At 45.7% G+C, this 23,283-nt stretch overlaps 1 protein-coding gene across 2 annotated transcripts in view; it reads right to left on the bottom strand.

Moving 5' to 3' along the window:
* Window positions 1-23,283, bottom strand: part of PDE6D (phosphodiesterase 6D) — a 194,711-nt gene that overhangs the window by 62,525 nt on the left and 108,903 nt on the right. Inside the window, exons 1-2 of one of the 2 annotated variants that reach the window (XM_069617552.1) lie at window positions 4,942-5,013; window positions 3,962-4,050 (exon numbers count right to left, since the gene is read on the bottom strand). In XM_069617552.1, the coding sequence (XP_069473653.1) occupies window positions 3,962-4,043 (82 nt within the window). In that variant the 5' untranslated portion in view covers window positions 4,044-4,050; window positions 4,942-5,013. Of the gene's footprint in view, window positions 1-3,961; window positions 4,051-4,941; window positions 5,014-23,283 lie in introns of those variants that run through there. The other variant, XM_069617551.1, reaches the window with a different exon arrangement.

The raw sequence follows: 23,283 nt of genomic DNA, 5'->3' as shown, positions 1-23,283 counted from the left end.
GGACAGTCAAAACTCATGACGAGACAGGTGGTCACTTTCTAGCCAATGCGTTATGCCCATATCAAAATCCAGAGAAGGAGCATTAGCCATAAGATGTTACGGGAATTCAATATGGGTATATTGGAGGGGCGGTTGGAGAGGGGGAGAATCTGATCGTAACGCTCCATTAGTCATGGAGTACCCAGAGGACCAGAGAATACTTGCTCACTCAAGTCCCCTCCTCTTACAGGAGCGTGAGAGCAAGTCCCCGTCCACCAAAATAGAAAGGTGAGTAACAGCCCGATCGGAAAGATTGAGTTCCCTTGGGATTAGAGTTAGTCTCCAAACAAAAAACACAGAAGACGTCCCATTAAGTTATCAACCAAAGCCTCCATTTCCAATAGTACTACACCATGTGGTAGCCTATAAGGTGGGTCATATAAATTGGCAACGATTATCTCATTACTTCCTACAATCAACGGGAAAGATGATTTTACCCACTACTATATTGGGAGAGTTCAAAGTTCAAACAAATACAGAGGTTTCTTAACACCAAACAGCAGTCCTCCTTTAGGCCGCCCACAGGAACCCTGGATAGCCAATTTCTGAAGCAAGTGCCAACAGTCTAACACTATCGGGTATGTGAGCCAAGTCTCCTGAAGTTCCATCTCAGAGTATTATCGAATTTGCCCAACCAAGCCATCGTCCACAAGTGAAGGTGCCAAAGAGTATTCCGGCTACTAATTTGAACAAGGGACACCATGCTAGATGCTAAAATCCTGCAGTGCAACCAGCTTGGCCAACCAGGCCCAGTGAGTTTCTGTCCGCCCCCCCAGCCCCCATGTTTCATTGTCTGTCCCAGCTCCAAATGGCAAGCTTGGGGCAGTAACGGAATTACCACTGCATAGGTGGGCAGCATCGTTCTTCCCACCCAAATATAATGAGCAACATCTCTTGCCATACTCTGTCTTGATTGCTGTACACTCATAACTCAATTGGTTAAAAAGATCAGCGTGTTCCAAACCGTATTTTAAGGTGCTGGTTAAAAAAAAAAAAAGATATTTTTTTTTTTAAAAGATGAATACCACTGATGTAGCATAATGAGCATGCTCACAAATCAACACATTTTATATCGCTACTTTGTATGCATCGTAATGGAATAATGCTATGAAATAAATCCAATAGACAAGCACGATTTAAAACCAGGCCACTACTGTTGCATAAAAGGCTCTGTATTTAAGAGCTTTAGAATTAACTTTGCGACTTGAAGTAGTCACTGCTAGGACAGTACTCCACTCAGGATGGGCTTGTCCCGGGAGGTCGCATCTCACAATAGACAAAGGAGCGACCGCAGGCTGTGGAATGGTGGCAACTGGTCCAATGTCACAAGCTACAACTCCCCAGTCAGTCTGAGCAAAGGCATTAGCAGTGGTTATTGCAATGTCCGGTTGGGTACCAAACAGAAATTCCAGGTTGATGATATAGTCAAGTTCCCCTACAAGCGTTTTAGGGGAGGGGGGGGGGGGGGGGGGGGGGGGGGGATGAGACCTTGACAAATGAGCATTAGAAAAATTAACCCTTTTACCGTTCACTTTGGGCAATGCTGTTATAAGCTACTGAGTCAGAGGCTTCCTTTGCAGATTAAGGATCAAGCTTCTTGATGGTGAACCCAGAGAGGGAGCAAACCAGTGAAGGTCAGAGTCAGTGTACGAGGACAAGATTACGTCAGTCTCCCCAGAATAATTTGCACAGTTAGAGGACCGAAAGGTCCCTCGCGTTGCATTTTGCAGAGAATCACTAGTGTGAGAATATTCAAAAATGGGGTATAAAACAGCAGGCACCTTGCCCATTGTGTCAGTGACCTCAATCGCTTTTCTCGTTCTTTTCCTTTTGGTTGCAAGGGTCTCCATCAGAGACTGGTTTATATGCTTCCGCTGACACCTTCGCTTACCAGTCACAAATGGCTGGCCAACAGAGGCTTCAGCAGGAGCTTCCAGTCTGCTTTCTTGCAACAAACAAATCAAGGGCGTATTCTGGGATAACTGTTCAGGGGATAAAACAGTTGAAGAGGAAATAAGGGACTGGACTTCTGCCAGGGATGATCGCTGTATACTAAATTGGTCAAGAAGAGTGTCGACCGAGTCCATCAATTAGTGAGTTGGGTACCTTGAAAATCCAGCGTACTCACAATTGCCTCGCATTTTGTTGACGGCTCTGTTAACCCTGCCTCTAAGATGTTTAACACAACTGCAGAGGAACTGCTCTCATTAGCCAGAACAAGCAAGACCGATGAATGATCAGAGGGCGGTGATAAGCCATTTGAGCGAAACAGGATGTTGGTCATCCATAGTAGATGACCCCCCTAACAATTAAGGGTATTTCGTTCGAATTGGTCGCCTCTACTATCTCCAAAGCATAACTTAACCAGATCAACAATGGCAACCGTGGCAAAGTAATGGCAGGAGCAAGAACTATACCAACAAGAGTCGAGCTCACTTCGCTCATCGCATTAAGCGAATTTCTAACAGCCTCCTCCATAGAATGAAATCCCTCTTGCTGTGAACCAATCAGCAAAGTACTAGAAGTAATAGTTGGTTAAGAAGAGGCAACAACGTTCCCCTGGGTCGCCACAGTGGCAGTGTCTGATGTTAAAGATGTAGTATTCGTAAGAGCCTTGACAACTTATGTTTTTGATCTCAAGCACGAAAGAGATATTGATAGTGCCTCTGTAAGGTCTTTATTAAAATTAGTTTTGATGTTTCCAACAAGAGTCACATCTTTCGCATCTTTAAAATGACTAAAAATCGGTAATTTTCGGATTAGCTACAGCACCCTTAGCAAGACCCCCTCCGACCTCCAGCATAACTGTCCTGTGGGGGCATGCTCGAGTGTCATGTCCATTATTTTTTGCTGGCATATCTAATAAAGGTCAGTCCTGATCTTCCTCAAAGGTAGGCTCAGGAAGTGAGGTAACGAGCACAACCGGATTATACATTGTGCTATTTTTTTGAAAGCAGCCTACTTCACTTGGCGTGCTGCTACGGCACTGCTAGAACTCGCTTCAGCATCGCAACAAATGAAATCTGATTGTAATCCACCCTTTTTTCCGTGCAAGAGCCAAAGACGCTTGCACCCAAGGACTGGAGGCAGCAAAACGAATGGTTCAGTAAGGCTCGAAAGTACTTACAGTTCAATAATCGAACAGTAAAGCAGATCAACAGGGTCAACAAGGTGACGCAATGTCTGATGAGGCAAGCAGCAAAACTGCACACAGCGCCAGGTGTAGGCTATAAAGGTGACCCCTCCAGGTACGGTAGAAACAGTAGAAAGACTCAGAAAAGACTCCACAGACTCCCAGGCTATCAAAACTGCACACTGCTGCGCACCGCCTGCCTTGTATAATCATTACATGAAATGGTGCTTCACCACAGCACCAAAAGGGCCCAGATCTTCCGGGAGGGCCCGTTGAGGAAATCCATGACCCACAACAGCAGCTAGCCAAGCACATGTGAATCATCCTGGGGTCTGAAGATCCTCAATTTTCAACCAGCATAACAGGAACTGCCTTAGACCATCTTGACAACCAAGGACTCCTTGAAACAGGATCAGGAAGCAGTGCCCAAAAGGACTGTTAATTACAAAAAGTTGTTTCATGACATCGTCACAAATCAAGAAAGGCAACACTGCTGCAGGCTTTCGCCTTTGATCCATCCAACATCATGGATCTAACCTTCAATGGCCTAACAGTAAGCTTGCATTGACCCTGATGAACTAGTTGACCCCAATGATATCAGATCCAAGGAAGCTCTGAAGGGATATTCCCACCTAAGCTGCTTATTTTCCCATATGTAATGCGTTTACTTCATTGATGGACCCCCAAAACCTACTTTCAAGAAATAAGATCTGAAAAAGCACAAAATAAGGACGATCACCTTTTACCTGCCACGCTCACATTTACCCAATTTGCAATATTTCACAGTACCTTCGTGTTCCACTCCTGGGACCGAGAGATCTTCTGTTCCTTGCCATAGAATCTTCCCGGTTTCTGCATCCCGAAGGTTCATCCAGTTTCTGGTTGGCAATTGGTTAAGGAAATTGGCATTCCATGTTTGAATCAAATGCAAGCAGTATACAACAGTGTTAACAAAATATAATACAAGTAAAAAACAAAATGGAGGGTAACTAAGTAATCCAATGAGAAAGCTTGCAAAAGCAAAAGCAGAACACAGCAAATCAAAACATCCGATTGTTGCAATACAGAATAGCCCAACCCCGCTTTAGACACTTGTCCCCAAACACAACTATACACAAACCCACAAAAACAAGAAAACAGGACAAACATCACGAGTAAAAATTAGGTGCAAAAAGGGATGAGGGTGAGCCAAACAAGATTCCATTACAGAAATATTTAAGTCAAAATACCCCAAATTAATGGATAGTCCCCAAACAAATTTTGTTAGCATATGAGACCTATTCCCTTAACAGCCAATAGCAAAATACACATTCTAAAAAGGTTTCCTATACACTCCCCCCGACAAGTTCAAAAGCAAATATGGTGGCTACACATTTGATGTAAAGCTCAGCAGAAAGTGATTCAACCACACTGTATGAACTTTGTGCAACACTTAAAATTGATAGAAGCTCCTGCCAGCAGTTGACTAATTCTAACTACTTTTGGTACTAACCGACCACTTCAATCTCAGGTACTTTTTGCAATCCATAAAAATATTACTCGCCACCTTCAAGCTAGTAAGATTTTACAGAACACACAAACATGTTTTGCGCGGGGAATTTTAAACACAACGTGGGAAATAGTTCCTGTAAGTGACTCCCTCATAGGATTACTGAAACAAGAGCACATTTTTATCAAATGACACCAGATGAGGGTGCTTTTATAAGGAGAAAACCAGCGGCATGATTCACTGCAACAGTGTCAAATAGTCAATTATTTGTAACATTTACCATGAAGTGCAGAATCAATGGCGAGTAGAACTGTTTCTAGAATACGTGTCTTGCGATGCAACGCCATGGTTTCTACAACATAAACCTATTCAAATAGACAAAAAGGAGGATTTGCAGATTAGCAGCAGCCCAAGTAAAAACGGTTTCGTTATTTAGATATAAAAGGGAAATATTTAACAGCATACAATGTTTTTTGTTGGAGTTTCATTTTGTAGTGCTGGAAAGCTATGTTGCAACGGTTTCAGTTTCCAGCCATCTATCTAGTCAAAGGCACCAAGAATTTCGACAGACATACTCCAACCAAATCCGCGGTTAGCAGGCATGTGGGGCACAAACAGCAAATGGCCAGTAAATAATTAGGTCAACATGCATTGAGCGGACAATGCATCTGCTTGGGACAAAGAACTTTTCGTTTACATGTCTATATGCAGATTACAGTATGGATTCAAAGACCTCATGAATATTCCTCAGGACAATCTTCTGAAGCCTATCACTCAGTGGCCGCCAGACACAAACTTAAAGAGGTTGCCTTCCGGAATGTTTGTGAAAATTCCGATGTAACCCTTATTTGTGGGGGGGGGTAATGGGCAGTGGGGCTCTCTGCTCCAATGCCCCTCCTGGGGGGAAAAAGTCCCCCACTCAAAGTGTTAATACTGTAATCTGTGTTTACATTTTGTTATGCAACAAGGCTCTTACACTCTTTCCTGAAGTGCATTTTCAGCGCAAAACCTGTGTCGATTAAATCCACAGCAAGTAAAGGTGGTCACATTATTAATAAAATGACGATTAAATTGGACCAGATTTATTGATCTTATATTGCCTTCTTTATAGGCAAAATTCCACATATGGCGGATCCCAAGACGCAACCTTAACACCTGCAGCCTACAGCTATCATGGAGCTACACCTTTTCCCTAGTAAAACATACTCATTTCAAAGAACATGTCCAGATGAAACCTAACCATTCTCTGCGCCTCAGAGGTGCCCACATACCCTTGGTTATTTTGCCGATTTAGCTGCAGTGCAAGGTTATGACAAACATCATGTGGCACTGCCAATCAGTTCCTGGTCTTTGAGAGCGGGCTTGCTGAAACATGGAATTCACTCACCAGGTTTCAACATCTGTACGGGCCTGGCAGAAGAGGGCCCCAGAACAAAAATAGAGCATATAGCTGCTGCAATGTGCCTGCGGACATCCTCCTGACCTTTGCATCTTGGTCTGATGGGCATTGGCTCCCAAGAGTTTTACTATTGTAGTGGTGCAATTATTGCAGGCTCTGCCCCCCTCCCTTCCACAGAAGAAATAAAATTATAAGACAAGAAAGGACCTTTGAAACTACACTGTAAATGCTCCTGGAAATGCAGCTGGCACAAAGGATAGTTATTTTCGCTAGCGAAGTAGGGAAAAGAGAAGGCATTAGCTTGCACAATTAGTGTGTTTTAAAATAGAATAGATTAGGTAACAGGAAGGCATGAACACAGGATAGATGTGGGCTCACTACAAAAGTAGGGCAGGACAACTATAGGCAGATAACGTTGCCGATACCCACAGGGAGAAATATAATGCGACATGCATGCACCAGGAAATCGGTAAATAGCAGGCAAATGTGTCCTGCTGAGGAAAACCACGTGGCAAACAGTTGCCATTTTAAAACTGCACCAAACAGAGCAGAGAATTAAACACTGCAGCTTTTAGAGAGGACCCAGTTAAGCATGCTATTTGAACAAATACATTTAACTCAGGAAAATGCTGTGGCCAGCTAGATGGTAGATGCCTCCAAGGAATGTGAAGGCCCAAAAGACTCTGTAGGGGAGGGTTACATGGTGGAACAAGATACCATTGTGTGCATCCAACCGTCAAGGTAAATGAAGTTGCGACAAAATGGCAGACTATTTGACGTCTATGAGATGAACTGAACATCCCAGGAAGTTTCATAAGTAGTTGGCAGATTAATGTCTCAGCGTGACAGAGAAACGCAATGAGCCTAAAAAGACAACTTACTGTCGCGATGAAATCTTAACAGGGTGGAAGTAGCATGACTCACAAAATAGATATTCATAAACGTGTCAAGAACACGATGACGCGGTTACTGTTGCAAGAACAGGTCCTTGAGACTCTGCAACATAATGGCAGAGATAGCATGGGTGGTTTTATTTAATTAAGAATAAAGGCGATACACTTGTATTTTCCTCCCATCTACATAAAGCATGTCATCATGCAGCCAGTTCATGGAGTGTGACCGCATGTGAACCGATAAACATGTCCTGTTCCACCGGAGCAGTAATTTAGAGGTTACCAATAATGGTCAAGCATGATGATTTAGCACATTTGTACAAGATGGTTTATGGGTGGGATCTTAGATAAAGGATTGTCCAATCATTTTTGGACATCTAGAATTATACATGTAGCTCTGTAGATGGAGCCAATAGCCAGGAGCAATAGGTTTTCGTAACTGACATCAAAATGGCTATAAAACCTGCTGTTTCCTGTTGCGATGTGGAGAACAATCTTGGAGTGAGAACTTGGCTGTTCATCTTGTTTTTTCCCCCCAGTTTTACATTGCAATTAAAGCTGGGTTACCGTGCATTTGGCATACCACAATCCACTCTATTGTCTCTTTATTGGCAAATACCAGATGGAGGGCTCTATGGCTTTTTGACCTCTGTGTCACTATGCACGTCTAGTAGAAAACTGCAACAATCCTGAGTTGTTAAGCTTTTCACTGGCACGTTCATGTAATGGGTACTGGGATACACAGACACGTATAGCCCTGTTATACAAGTTCCCACTTATCAACGCCTCCCTTGCCTCCGCCATTAGGAGTCACTTCCACTAAATGCCCGCATCCACTTCATAGCGACTCCTGCTCTCTGGGTCAAGCCGGCGGCACTGCTGATCCTCAGTTTCCTACACCTACTGCTGGCCAACCCACATCTGTGGATATTGATACCCTATGGTCAGGCTGTGTGTGTGCAGCAGTGACCCTGGGATACAACTACCTGTGGCATACCAGCTTGTAATGTACTGGAGCCCTTGCTAATCAATCGGGATTCCATCTCATTAAGAGCAGGTACAACACATAGGGAAGGGATATAAACTTTGTCATATTTGCAGCCACATTCAAGGTTTATAATAATCTAGATATGCAAACTGGTATACCCTTAGATTCTTTACGACACCACATTCCCTAATCTCCCCCCACGGAGTTATGTACATCACAGAACGCTGTGATCCATGCCACAGCTTCCCCTCAGTCCCAGACTTTTCCAGAGTTTCCTCTGCTCACTCAAGTCACATCAGCACGGGGTAGCATGCATGGCTTCTAGTTAACACTCACGTACACCACTTATCCAGCGACCTTCCAACTATGCATATCATACCCCCAAAAATTCCACAAACGCAGTGCATTATTCATGCAGTGTCATCAGGGTCCTGAATTTAAATTCAATGTGCAAAATAGATTTTAACCACGCTTAACCATGCTATTGTGCAAATGCAAATCAAGGCAGCCCAGGAACGAGTATTATTAATGCAAAGGTTCACTTTCTCTTCACTCTTAAAGACTCCCTCACCCGTGCCAAACTACCATTTTGGGGTGCACATATGAGGGGTTAAAACAGCTTCTTATACTCGGATCACTGCCCATACCCACTGTCATGAGCCAGAAAAACTCAACGAACGTCCTCGCTGGGCTTTGGCCTTGTGGACTTGCCTACAGGGAACTCTGTAGATTTCCCAGTAGGACTGTGCATCATGGTCCTCTTGTGTGGGTACCCTGGTTTCCTGTTTCTCTTACCCATTTCATCCGGCCCCTTTCTATTCATCACTTCTTATTCCCTCCCCCCATCCCTATGCTATAAAATGCTTATAGTAGGTTACGCCCAACTCTTAACAAATGTTATCTCACAAATCCCTATATAGGGTAAACGTGCTTCAAAATTCACAACGTGCACATTTTGTTTTCCCAAATGTTCTTGTGCGAGAACCAACCAAACAGTATTTAGATTGTTTGGTTCGCTGGCACAGTAATATGCTACTGTACTGAAAGACGCAGGGCGACCCCTACACTCTGGACCAGAGTATGATCATGCCAGTATATGCTGAAAATATGTCCAGAGGACTCTATTCTGCTGATGCGTATCAAAAATATTATTTATCAACCTGTGATTTACAAACATTATTCAATCATGTATTAACACTCTAAATTACATAAAGGTTGCAGGAAGAACAGAATTTAAACACATTGCAGATAACCAGACACATTACTGCAATGAACAACTCAATCATTCATCAACATACATTCTCAAACATACAAAAAATACAGTGTAATATGCGCCCACTTCCAAAAAAGTTTCCAGGGCCACTTTTGGTTTCCGTCCACCCAAGCCCTTTACTTTGGCCGTTGGGGCAAATAACGCCTGCAACAGCCCTTTGACTGGGTCTACAAAGCTCAATTACACTGCCACTGTGGTGGGCAAACGGTCAGGGTTACCCCTCCTTACGACCAGGGGAGCCGACTTATGAATTTCCCGGGGGGGAGGGCCAAAATATAGGAAGTGACATCACCAGCAGTTATATGACCGCATTTGCATGTAGTCGCCAACTTGGGGAGGGGGGGGGGCGCAGAACAGTGGAAACATTGGCTAGCATGTACTGTATATACTAAAGTCAAGTAAGAAGGAGGTTTAAGCCTTCCAGTTGCATTCCAGTAGGCCAACACTGCCCCTACTCCACCCCTCTATAATCATCCAGGTTGTAGCAGCCCTCAAAAGGCAGAGCAACAAAACTAGGATGGGAGAACGAAATGCCATCCCATCCTGTGAGTGTGTCAAACCTCAGAGCAAAGACTGTGCATGTGCCTCATACCTTGGAGCACAATCTCATTAATTTGATGCAAATCTCACAAGTGGGTGCATGGGAATCCCATGCGCGTGTGTGGGCTGCAGACCCCAGATCACATGCTCACTTCGTCAGTGCGAAACTCTGGCCAAGGCTCTTTGGGCAAGCATTCATGATGGGTCTCACACCTTTAAACAGTGTGATATATTGAGTGGGCACCTCACTCCTTGGAGCATAGTATACCCGTTGCTGGTACTCACAAGTGAGCGTACAGTTTCACTCTTGGTCATCTCAGTGACCCCATGCATATTAATGGAGTCAATCTCCCATCTGGGAAAGCAAATATATTTCTGTTAAAACACTCTGAATTCTCGCTCCAGTTTTCTCGATCTATAGATCCATACCATTTTCATTCATTGTGTGTGCAGGGGTGATAACTTGTGTCTGAGAGAGCTCATTCTTTCATTTAGGAGAGATAAAGGGGTAACAACCCTCTGTATGTGGGATCAGGCTCATTTTGCCCCATGGCCCCTCACTGCAGCATGAGTGAGCAGGTTTTAAGACCCTGCTGATTCTGCTATCCTACAGGCTCCAGCCTTCTATCTCTTGCCCCATCACGGCTTCCAACATCCTGAGCGGGAGCTTATGGACAGCAGGCAGCTTGGGACATGCCTGTTGCTAATTGAACTTAGCCAGGTCTACTATTTAGACACTGGGAGAGTGCCATGAACCCACATTGGTGGAGAAGAAGCACTCAACATACAGAACACAATGGTATAGTGTTGCAGTCCTTTTGTGAAATGACAATAAATGTAAAGCAGAGTGGCTGAGAAGTACACGCACTGTGCCGTTAAAAATAAAGCAGCTGTGGGGGGTGGAAGTGCTGCTTCGTTGGCATCAAGAGTATGCAATTCCCTGTGGGGTAGTGTTGGTCATTTCCTATTGAAGTATAGCAGCCCTATTGAGAAGTGCCATTAAAAGTGAAGCTGTCCAGTGGCCTGGATCAGTGCTCCCCCATAAAAGGTGTAGAAGCCTCTGTCAGAAGTGGCAGTACTGTCCCAACAGTGTTAAGTATGGTATTTTCACATTAACCATACTTAAGCACTTTGGGTTATTGAATAGTGCTGCTACATTCTGAGTAATTCTATCCCATTAAATACATTAGCACTTGTATAACACAGTGTTCAGTTATTCTGATGAAGATGTTAAACTTGCTCAATAGTTCTGGTTTTGTATCATTAAATCTACTTCAGATCTTCAGAGTCTCGGGAGGATAGCTCAGGGGCAACGTGCTCGCCTTGGAAGCAAGGCGACATGGAGCAACAACAGGTTCCATCACTCGGTCCGCGCAACACAGGTTTCATCCCTCGGTCCGCGCTTAGAAACCTTGGGGTATTATGTGCTTTATAAATAACCAATTTAAAATTAAAATAAATAAATGTGCTGATAAGTGCTGGGGCCTTGTCAATAAGAGTGAAGCAGCTCAACTGAGAAGTGCTGATGTTGTCCCATCAAAATTATAGCAGCCCCACTAAGATAAACTAGCTTTGCCTCAACAAAAGCATAGTATTACAATTATAGAAGCCATGTTTAGAGAGCTAACTGAGGAATACCAGCATTGCTCCATTTCAAATATGGCAGCTCTAGTAGAAAATAGATTACACAGCCCTGCTGAGAAGTGCTGTTACTGTCTCTTCAAAAATATAGAAGCCCCTTAGCTCTGCACCATTAGGCCCTGCAAGTACTGTCACACTGAATGCTATTACACTGAACAACGGCAACAGTATGGCAAGATTCATACTGGGTTCTATGTGATAATTCTGCATTTTGAAGAACAAATACAAAAAAGCCAGATTTATTTCAGCCAATGTGTGGTCTTCAAAAGGCCGAATTATCACATTCTACTGATCCCCCATCCCCGCCATGAAGGTGATCCCACCTCACCCCACACTCCCACCCTCTCCCACACTGTTACCGTCCTTAGAATTCAGGGGAGTTACCTCCCTCAACGCCTCTGTTCCCCGCCCATAGCATAGCATTCACCCTCACTACGTACACCCTCAGAGACATGCAAACAGTCTCATTTGCCTTCTCCCTGCCACCTCCCTTCGCAGATGCAATGCAAGAGGGGTGCACAGATGTACAAATACACCCAACCCAAAAAGATTTTTAGAAATTGAGGGACAGACTTGCTTTGCATGTGCCTCCATTTCTAAAAATCGTTTTGGGTTGGGTGTACCTCTACATCCGTGCACCCCTCTTGCATTGCATCTGCGAAGGGAGGTGGCAGGGAGAAGGCAAATGAGACTGTGCACAGATGTAGAAGTATACCCAAACCAAAACGATTTTTAGAAATTGAGGGACAGGTGCAAAACAAGAGCTTCTTGCTTTGCATCCGTCCCTCAATTTTTAAACATCGTTTTTTACCCCGCTTCCACCTGGGCCGCCAGAGAGACACAGTATGGATGGAACAGAGGGCCACCCATACTGCGTCTCTTCTCTCCGGCCTTGGGGGGGGGGGGGGGGTGGAGGGGGGGGGTTTGGGGTGGGCGAGGGAGGGCTCAGCCCGGCTTCATTCTGCCGGGGGTCGGGGGGTACTCGGCGCCCCTGCTTACGACACAACCACAAAGGATAAAAGGTGCCATCAAGTGCTTCCTCATGTGGAGAAATGAATGTAAAGAGGTCATCGCGTGGTTACTGGTCGCCAGATGGTTAGAACAAACTGGTGTTCTGGCACGTGGCTAGACGTAATGCCAGCATGCCCGGGCGCAACCCAGACTCGGATACTCCGCTTCACGTTAGTGCAGATCTTTGGTTGAACTTTAGGATGCCAAACTGATTTTGCTGGGGTCAAAGTGAACGCTGTGGTGCGTCTTCCTCTGGCAGTGCGTCTGCTTGCCCAGGCCACACACACTTCAAAATACTCGCATGCAGAAGCAGCCTGCTGTGCTAAGCTTGGGCCGAGTGCCTCTACGAGCAAAGCCGCTCGATATAACTAAGTGCTCTTGCTGAAGAACTCTCGCAAAACCAGCCAATAGGCGAAGCCGGCTCTAATGTGTTAATTGGCGTAAGCTGCCTTTAGCCTGGCCCTCGAGAGAGCGGGACTAAAATTAGTGTATTTTATCTCCTCAGCAGCAGCAGGGGGAGGAGGAGGAGGTCGGCCATGGCGCCGGATCAGAAGGTATTTACGTATTTGAAGAGCATAGCAGAGATAATACTACACACGGAGAGGCGAATGGTTATACAAGTTACACGCAGAAACGTATGAAACCAACCGAAAACCTAAATCGGGCAGAGGACCGCCAAAAAATGTGTTTTCTGGGACGTTACAGGTTTCCAGAAAAGTATAACAGTGACGTACAACACTCTAAGCTGACGTTTTCATTTTAGAGGTTAAAAAATTAGTCACTCCCTAACAGCAAAGTGCACTAATGAAGGCGGACACAATGTTCAACATTTGCATAATCAACGAGGATAGATCTGCATTTTCAGACTGTGTCAAACCATACTCCCCCCTCACTTGTCACAAGAGGTACATCCCAAAGTCTGGCACGCAGGCTGGGGTCCAACATGCCAAACTAAAATCCAGATCTCAGTGGATTACATTTTTGCACGGGCAAAATCGAGCAAGGCACAATGACATGGTTCAAGTTTCTATTATCCTTCTATGAAATCCTTTTAGGATTATTTGAAAAACGACCGGATGGTCAAAGAATGCCCACAAGGCCAAAACATATGCCCTTTCGTATATTTTGGAAGAACCTTCAAAACTACAGCAACACAAATTTGACAATGGGGTGAAATAATGAAGTAAATCCCAATCACACCCGGTTCCCGCATGTGGCTATCAAGGTGTTGCACTGTGAGAGGGTGGTCTATACTTCCAGTTCCTCTTCTCCCTCTCGTACCCACAGCATAGTACATTTTGGGCTCCATTCACTTCTCACATCTTGCTGGTCAATCCCAGTCCCCCCTCCCCCCCAATCTGCGACTGTGACCCGCTTGGGCTGGCCTATGGGGCAATTGGCCAATGGCAGAACCAAAAATGCACAATGCTGGTCTGGGCCACTTTTTTGGGTCAAAGTGGGCCACTTTTTTGGTCAATGTGGGCCACTTTTTTGGTCAATGTGGGCCACTTTGATGAGTTACTTCACTATGCGGCTAATAGTTTTGACCAGTGTTGCTGAATAAATATGTTTTAAATAGCACAATTTGCATCACATTTTATCAAAAGATTCCCCCTCGGGTACTATTCAAACAGTGTCACAAAAGGAACGAATTGGCATGGGCCACTTTCTTTTTATTGGTGCCCGAGACAAGTTCATGGCCCAGTCCGACGATGGACAAGTTACAGTAACACCCATCAAACAGGCCTCCATACTTTAAGCGTAAACTGAAGCAAAACTCAAGCCCATCATTCAACCCATTACTGACCGATTTCAATATTCCTTTAACGTGTTGCAAATACCCTCACAGTGCATAAGATTGCCCCTTTCCCGATCCGCGCTAGTCTGATCACTTCACTGATGCCTCAGGAATGCAAATTACCACGGCCTCCATCCCTACCCTTCACCTACGTTTCACTCTTCACCCTCTCCTCCGCACACTAAGGTCAGTGTACCCCTGATGGGGGTGCAATACACTACTTTCTGTAAAAGTATAAAAGTAGCGATGCTTTGAACCAAGGCGGGGGTGACTGGCACACGATAAACAAAAGCAAGCACTATTTGCAAGAGCCATGGAGGCAAATCACTTTTTATTAAGGTCCACCTCCTTCCCTTAGGTTTAATTATGCGCCCACTTTCACATTAATCCGCTTACCCCCCCAAATCTCACACTCTTGCGATGGCTGGAGGCCTTTATCTGGTGTCCGTTCTGCTCCGTTACCCTTCGTCCTCTGGTCCCCCTGCTAAAAAAAAAAATAAAAAAAAAAGGGCCAGGTCCTTTCATAGGACCGCTAGGGTGGCTCTTACACTTACCATGGGTTCAAGATGTACACAGCGCCAGTTCTACCTCAACAGGAAAGCAACACTTTGGCGGTACACCGACACCCCCCAACCCCCAAGAAGCTAACCTGACGACTTCACTTCATACACAACCCTTCAACTGGCGCTGCATAATCCTTAAAGTGCCCCCGCACAGCAGATGAAGGTCAATGAAGAAAGACAGCGCTTTTAATCTTAAGGTTCAGGGCAGAGTCATTATCTTAAAAGCGCACTATTTTCTGATTGCCCCTCCTCTAACCCCCAAAAAACTGCACATTCTGTTTCTGGCTTAAAAATTCACCTGGAGGCTAAAGCCAATGAAACAGCAACAGCACCAGCCCTCCTCCCAACTCCCCAAACATGCTTTGATTTCAGCAGAGCAACCCGCCCATCCTCCCAAACTTCATTTCAAAGGCGAAAAGTCACCCTCGCAGTGCACATTTTAAAGTTGAACAGCAATGAACGCTTCCTTTAAGTGGCAAAAATTGCCATTGCAAGAGTTGGCGATTGTTCCATTTTAATTTTCTTACAGCAAATACAATTAGCCTTCCTCGTCGTGTGGGGGGGCATCAGCAGAGAGGAAGACGGACATGCACAAAGTACGTAATAAAACTACCTGTTAAAGAAGCATGAAGGCTGGGCACTGCAAGTAGCTGAAAGGCAGGTTCCCAAACACATGCCGCATTGGTCAAGAAAGGGTCTCCTTTTTAGAGGAAGAAGACCCATCTATGGCGTCCCGGCAGCACCAGCCAAGAGGAGCCATTCTGCAGCCGAGAGCTGCATTTACAAAGTGGCTGCAGTGTAAAATGCCAGGCTGTTCCGCCCGTCAGAACGACACATGGCATAACTAACAGATCTTCTAAAGTCTCGATTGGGTAGGTTATTGGTGACATTTACTAAGGCACTGGGCACCCAACCAGCCAATAGAAATGAAAGCTTTGGATCAGTGAACTTGTAGTAGCAGAGCTGCCAGCTAGAGAGTACACTGCTCACCACATCGGTATCTCAGCCCTACACCCACATTTTCTGCACTTCCAATACCTTGCTCAAACCAGAGAAGTGCAGTTCACGGGCACGGAACCTTAAACACCCAACTCGCTGCCTTTTCTCATCCAACTTCTAATGTGTGCTTCATTGCTTCATGCTCCCACTTTCTCCAACTCCCTCTCACCCAGCCCCCACATCTTCCCACCACCGACCAATGTTTGCAGCACAGGCATGAGCACAAGATGGAATATCACCTGGACAAACCTCAGAGCCAGGAAACGACTGTGGTAATGAGTGCAGTACACCTTCCCAACAGTTTACATTACCACAGGAAAGTGGGAGATAGTAGCATCAGTAGAGCACTGAGAGCAACTGCACGAACACTATAGTTACCCGGCAGAACACCTAATGGAGTGACACGCAGGACTTCATTAGATGTGGCTACTGGGTGGCTAAGCCAAAACGATTGCACTGGAGTACAGCTAGGAGTGAGATGGGATGCGAGAAGGGGTACACAGCTTGTGGGTTTTTGGTCATTTATCCAACCATTGACTCTTCATGGCGTTGCTAATCCCTATGGCCATTCCCACCCTCTTCCTGCACCGCCCGAAACACATCCCCCTAGGATCTCTTTGAGTTAGCGTTTCCAAGCAGTAACATCAAACTTGGTGTTGCAGTGCCTGCCAGTGTTATTTCAAGGTAGTCCTTTGAGAGTTATTGGCTTAAGTGCAACTTTAAATGCACTACTCATGTAATAAACATGTCTTAATCAATGGTGCCTTCAGACACTTTTTTTATAGCCCAGAAGTTAACTATGAGCAAAGACACAACAAGACAAGAGACAGGACAAAGACAAACCCCCCCTTGCCCCTCCAATACTCGCACACCTTAAAAACAATTCTACTCCACATTTCATTCCAGGTTCACCCATAGAGTTTATTAAAAGGTCCTCCCACAGCTTCTTTGTGTGTGTTCCTTGCACCAAGAACGGCTAAAAAGAAGTATGGAAAAGTGAACAGTTTTGGCTTGTGCCTAGAAATTAGAAAGGCAGTTGTAAGGCATAGCTACCATATGCCAAGGTACCATTTTATGGCCAGGTAATAGCATTATGGTAGTGCCTGGCAAATGCCTTGCGATATAAACACCTAAATTGACCATGCCTAGACAAAAGCCAAAATGGTTGGCTTTGCTGGTGCCTGCCGCAGGTCTTCTAACTCCCGTGTAGCACGGTGTTACCAATAAACAACTCGATTGTGTGTTCAATTGAACCTATGTGGGAAGGACGACAATGCGAGTTGGCTCTGCTGGCGATTACAAGCTGAAGGTTGCTGTCGGAGGTCAGAAGATAGTGATGTGTTGGGCAAAGTTACCTGCCACCTTCCATTTGAGGCGAAATAATAATGAGTGTTGTTTATACAGCACTTTTGCCAATAGAACATTTTTGTATACAAATATTACCCAATCATGGTTGGTACTCCTTTAAAAATCGACCTTGGAAGGATGAAGAGCCGAATTGGCCATTCAGGGTTTGGAACATGCAAAGTGCACACAGACTTCAGCAGCGAGGCTCACCCTGGCCTTCGATACTTTTGGCAGTTCATAATGCACATCTTCGGGAGGCCTAGAACTCTGGTTGAGTCCTATTTTCAGCACCGAGGGAACCTTGCTGGCTTCTCTCCCCAGCGCCCTACGGCCACCTGTTACTGCTTGACCACGAATGTTCACACAATGGGCAGCCTGGGGTGTCCCGAGGCCTCGTGCCTGCACGGCACTGCCGGTTACGATCTGAAAGCAGCAGCGGCTTTCTGGGATGCACGTCACATGACAAATGCACTGTCGACTCAAAAAGGTAAGTCTAGGGCATTCTCACTCCTAAAGGATTGTCCCATTCCCGAGTTAGGCCCTTCAATTCATTCTGACTGCTATAGAGTGGCCAAAGGTGGCACAGTCTTCTGTATCGAGAAGAGTACATGAAATAGCCCAGAGCGTTCTCGACCAATCTGGCCGACTGGTCTCGGTCACCTATTTCATGAACCCAGTGGCTTATTGAATTCCAGGAAAGAAAGGACTGGAACGTCATCCAGTTAACTACAGACACATACCTATTACAGGCAAGACACCAGCTGCTCTCTGCGCCCCAAGCATTCATTCCCGCAATGCTGATCAGCCTCCCAGAGGGAGTGTATACAACGAACCTTTATTGGTCTGGTCGTCCCAGCTTCCTGCCTTCACTCAATAAATGCTACAGATTACCTTTGCAATATAGCACCACCATCCCAAAGGAGGTGGGGGGAGGAGGAACCAACCCCCTCCACCCCTAAACGAAAGGCCATTCTTCCAACCAACCTACCAATATGCGAGCACTGGTATTGGTTTCATACAAGGCGTTGTGCAGCGACCTTGAGGCAGGAAAGAGTTCTCTCTTCGGAATCGACTGCGTACTCCATTACCGCTGAGTGGTTTAGAAGATGGGACATTTCCATGGCATTTAGTAAATCGATCTCCAATCGCATAATGGGCGGAGAAAGCAATCTATTGTTTTTTTCAGGGGTACAAGAAAACATTTCCAGGACTATCTGCTGTGATCAAACCAGGGACATACAAAAAGGCCGTGATTGATTGTGCCGCTGCTGCGGCATGCCAACAGGGTGGATTACGGACCATGGTGCGGCTACATATTGAAAGCACTTGCTCGCCAGGTAGGTTGGGTGTGGTATATTCAAGCTGGCGGGTAATCCTTTGGTTCCATGTCCGAGAACTCTGCCTGCATACTTGTGTATGTAAGTAGAGTAGTTTATACCTTTGTCGGAGAAGGAAAACCCTCTCATGTGAGATTGTAAAACCACCTCAACAAAATGATGCCCAAGATATAGATATATATTTTATACAGAGCTGGACCTTTAGTACAATCCTGTGCACAACTTGGAAAACTTTAAAACGCTGGAATAAGAAAAACAATTGATCAGACTTCAAGACACTAAAAACAAAAAGGGTACACTGAGCTGCAGCCAGCCACAGAAGAAGCCAATGGACTCAAAAGGCAGTGTGGTCAGCACTGGTCGCAAACACTCATTCATGGCAATACCAGGAAGAGGCTCATCAGAACACTGACTCTTATGATGTGGTCTGTTAAGAAACCTGAGCCGTGTATTCTTGTACTGTTAACTGGGGGAATAATTCCTAAATGTCCCCAGTAGGATGGTAGTAAAAAGGGGCTTCACGGTCCTCAGTTTGCCACAAAGCCTGCCCATCTCAATGGGTGATGGGAAGATCAGCAGCCCCTCGCCACATTTTGCAGGGCAGCACCAGCAATCCAAATTAGGAGCAAACAAACTGATGACCAAACAGTTTTTTTCGGTGTCTGCCATGTCAGTGTTCCATGACCGGTTAGAAACCAGCCCCTCTGTGAGCCAGGAGACAGTACTTTAGGAATGCTCAGAAAGCAGATCTTGGACAAGGCAAGGTCTCAAGTTGCAGCTAGTAAACTCAGCAAGTAGTCATTGCTTAGACTTAATTTAGGATTATACTGGGCTTAAAAGACAAGGGTTGAGAGGGAATATCCTGGCCAATCTTAAGTAGCATCCCAAGGAACTGGGAGCCCCACCTCTACCCATCCACAATACATTCTGCTGGCACCAAATAGGTCGATTTAGGGCAGACCCAGTTAGGCTAGGCACCCTAGCGGTGTACGCTCTGCTTCTCCCCAGAGTCTCTGGGATTTGAAGTTCTCCTTCGGGTTTCTGCAGTAAGTCCTGTGAACACACTGAAGTAGCAGGAGACCTGTGATACAGTGAAATGCACATTACGGCAGTTCATGAGCTTGGCTATGTCAAACAGAGGCAGGGAGGGCGATCCACAAAAAGGGCAGCCAGCTGAAGTGGCCTAGTGACAAGAGTGGGGAGGAGAGGAAACATTAGCCTATTAGGTGCTGCAGTGGAAAAATGGAGAGCTTGTGGGCGATTTTCCGGGAACTAGGGATGATAAATGGTGCTCACCAGTGGCCTTTGAAAGGTCTTAATCCTTCTTTCAATAATCCTCTGCGAGAGCATCAAGACCCACCAGCCTGGAAATTCGCAGTTAAATCCCAACAGGTGGCGAGCACGGTCATTGCCACAGTGCCATTGAAAAAAAGTGTATCCCGTCTCCTCTCGACGTAAGAGACAAACGTTTTCTAAACACAAGAGCTACAATAGTCTAAACTTTGCAGAATATGAGATGCATGGAGGGGATCTCTATTTTCGAATATGGGCCGCTCAGATATTCACCGGCCTTGCACATTGATGGTGCTCTATTTTTTATCAAGCAAGGCTTTATTTATTACATTTGGTTACACGCCCAAACCCTTGGGCATCACAGCATACATACATCTTTGTCAAGCATATTGTGTTACAATCATCTTAGTCATATTGGGGTAGTTGCATGCGAGTGCAGTCATAAGATGGTTTAGCAATACAACAGTCTGTGTTGCACTTACATTGCTAGTATTAATTTAACAGCCAGGTTTTGAGTTGTTTCTTAAACTTCGGGAAGGATGTTTCGGTGCTGAGGTGGGTGGGGAATGAATTCCAGACCACTGGCTTTGTGAACTCGCTATTAATACATACACACAACCTGACTTTGCGGAGCGCGTCTCAGGCTGTGGTTTGAAGGTGGCAGATAGCGAGAGGTAGTTGGGATCGAACAGTAAAGCAGTTGTGCCTTTGTTAATTTAAAGCACACTTGTCCATATAGAAAGATAAAAAAAATGTAAGGGGAAAAAACGGACATCAAGAGTTAGGCATATACTGGAAGATTTATAACGAATTCTTTACTTCAGGGATGAGGAGAGATGGAAGGACGCGGACAGTAACAGGAGCAGTAAACCAAGGGGCCCGTGGGCAAATCTCCAGAGATCCCTGTAGGCTAGTGCACCACTGGGTCCTTCCTCAGGACCCCCACTATGCCACTGCCAACAAAGCCTGGATAGTGGATTCCTTCAAGAGGATCAGGGCAGTGGCGAGAACCCACAGACTAACTTCATGGTAGAATACTGCCGCCAGCATGCAAGGCTCTCGTGGAAGACAGCCGCCTAGTACTGGAAATACCATAAAGAAAAACATGGATGAAAACGTTTGCACCATTCACGGTTTTGTAGACTATGAACTACCACCACTCACATTTTTAAAATAGCAACACAGCTCATTACAAAATGGAAAGTCACAGGACATAGATCTTGCAAACTTTGACAAAACGCTCAAGAACTCGGTTATTTGCCAACCAAAAGTGGGGGAAGGGAGCCCCGTTTCTTCACATCGCATTCGACAAGTCCCAGTCATCATATCTAGCTCAACAAAGAATTCCATCACACATGAGGTCACCCCAAACTGTCGTGGAATTGAGGGTCGTTGGAGTACTAAAGATAATTAAAAAAAAAAACAAGGATCCTCAATCGTATTATTCTATGCCTAAACTACATCTCAGCATTCAAAATCCCTAGTGTGAGAAAAAAAAAAAAAATAATAATTTAAAAAAAATCCGTTTTGAAACAATATTTTTTTCTTTAATATTAGATTGGAAAAAACTAATATTTCATTATGTATAATCAAGATTCCAATTGTACAAACTACATACAAATATTTATTTTTCTGTAAAAAGGAAAAGAAGTCATATATAACGGGCCTGTACATACGTGTTTCTAGGCGCAACAAGACAAGGGAGGGAAGACAGGGAGGACAAGACAAACAATCTTACTGGGCCCTGTGTCATTCTGATTCGTGCAAGAACGAGACGTGCAAGGGGAAAGGGAGGAGGGGGGTGCATGGGAGAGGGGAGGGGAAACAGGGCAGCAATGCTGTTAAGTGCAGCCACGGCAGCGCAGCTCCATTTAGTGCAAGGAGAAAAAGGGACTGTAGGGTACAGCCCCCAAGTGAGCGGTAGGCCCGCAGGCAGTGCAAGGGTGACTGATCAAGAAAGAGCCCAGTACCCAGTGAGACAGAGTAGCCAAGCAACCTGTCAGTACAGAAGACGGGTAGGTCAACAGGGAGGGAGAGGGAGAAAGCAGAGGAGAAGAGGAAAGCTTTGAGCTGCTTCCGGAACTTCAGGTGGTGCGGCTCATGTTTGGGAGGGGCAGGGAGGCCGTTCCAGAGGGAGACAACTGCAAAGGAGTGAGATCTACTCCCCACTCTCTGCCTGGAGAAGCGTCTAACCCTTAGAGAGTTGCAGGTAGCTGAGCGAAGGGCTTGAGGAGGAAGGTATTTTGGAAGAGAGCATTGGATGAAGTGTGGGCTCCGTCCCCAGAAAGCCTTGTGGACAAGGAAGAGGGTCTTGAACTTGATCCTTGCAGCCACCAGGCGCCAGTGGAGCGATTTCAGTGCTGGAGAGATAGGGTCCTTGGGCTTGAGGCCAAGGATAAGTCTTGCAGTCCTGTTCTGAATTAGTTTGAGGGCAGCGAGTAGAGTAAGGCAGATTTTGCAGTAGTCCAGCCTAGAGATAACCAGGGCTCTGGAGACCGTGAGCTTCTGGGGGAAAGTGAGAAAGGGCAGAGTCCCTTTGAGGGGGTCGAGCTGGTAGCAGGAATTCTTGGCGATGTCCGAGATGTGAGGAGAGAAAGAGTGTGGAGTCGAAGAGGACACCAAGGTTTTTTGCCTCGCAGGAAGGCGATGGAAGAGGGCCCAAGACGGTCAGCCAGAGTGAGAGGGGAAAGGGGCAGGGGTCCCAATGAGAAGGATCTGCATCTTACTGGCATTAAGGCAGAGATCAGTGGGAGGGGCACCAGACCTGAATCGCAGCTAGACAGTCCAGAATGAGCGAGAAAGGAGAGGAGGCTGAGGGAAGCCTGAAGGAAAGCGAAGTGTCATCCGCATACCATTGAAAGGAGAAGGTAGAGATCAGGTGGTCCAAGAGTGCCAAGTAGAGGTTGAAAAACCAGGGTGAGAGGATAGAGCCCTGTGGAATGCCACAGGTAGAGAGGTGGCAGAGAGAAAGGGACCAAGTTGGACCTGGGAGGGGAAGTCCAAGAGGAAGAAGGTCAGCCACCCCAGGGCCACATCCGTGATGCCCAGGTTCTCACGGAATAGATTGATCATGATGGCATGGTTGAGCCTCTCGAAAGCAGAGGAAAGATCAAGGAGGAGGAGGACAGCAGGAATCAAGGTAAGAGAAAGTGCATCTCCAATGGCATATACCTGGACATGTTCCTTGTCCAACATACAATTTGTGACAAAATACAGGCTATCGACATGCATAAAACCTGTGCATAAATTGCTGCATGGCTATCAATGGAGTCCAGACACTAAGTTTAGACATGTGTTGCTGCAATTCACAAACACCAGGGTGTGTAGCAAATCTCCCTTATTGGTGAAAACATCAAATCTACAGTCTGTTCACCGTCTATCGCCAACTTAGTTTTCAGCTCCAATGGCCCCATGTTGCCTTCTGGCCTAAACTTCTTCAGGGGGTGTCAATTTTGGGCAAAGGAGAAATGTTGTACTTCATCTAGTCTGCCGCAAGGTACTTTAAATCAATCAATTGCCTTAACCTTTTTTTAAACCGGG

The sequence above is a fragment of the Ambystoma mexicanum genome, chromosome 10 (genome assembly GCF_040938575.1).
Source record: "Ambystoma mexicanum isolate Mex_15411 chromosome 10, UKY_AmexF1_1, whole genome shotgun sequence".
Taxonomy (NCBI): Eukaryota; Metazoa; Chordata; class Amphibia; order Caudata; family Ambystomatidae; genus Ambystoma; species Ambystoma mexicanum.
This window is presented reverse-complemented; position numbering and strand designations above follow the sequence as displayed.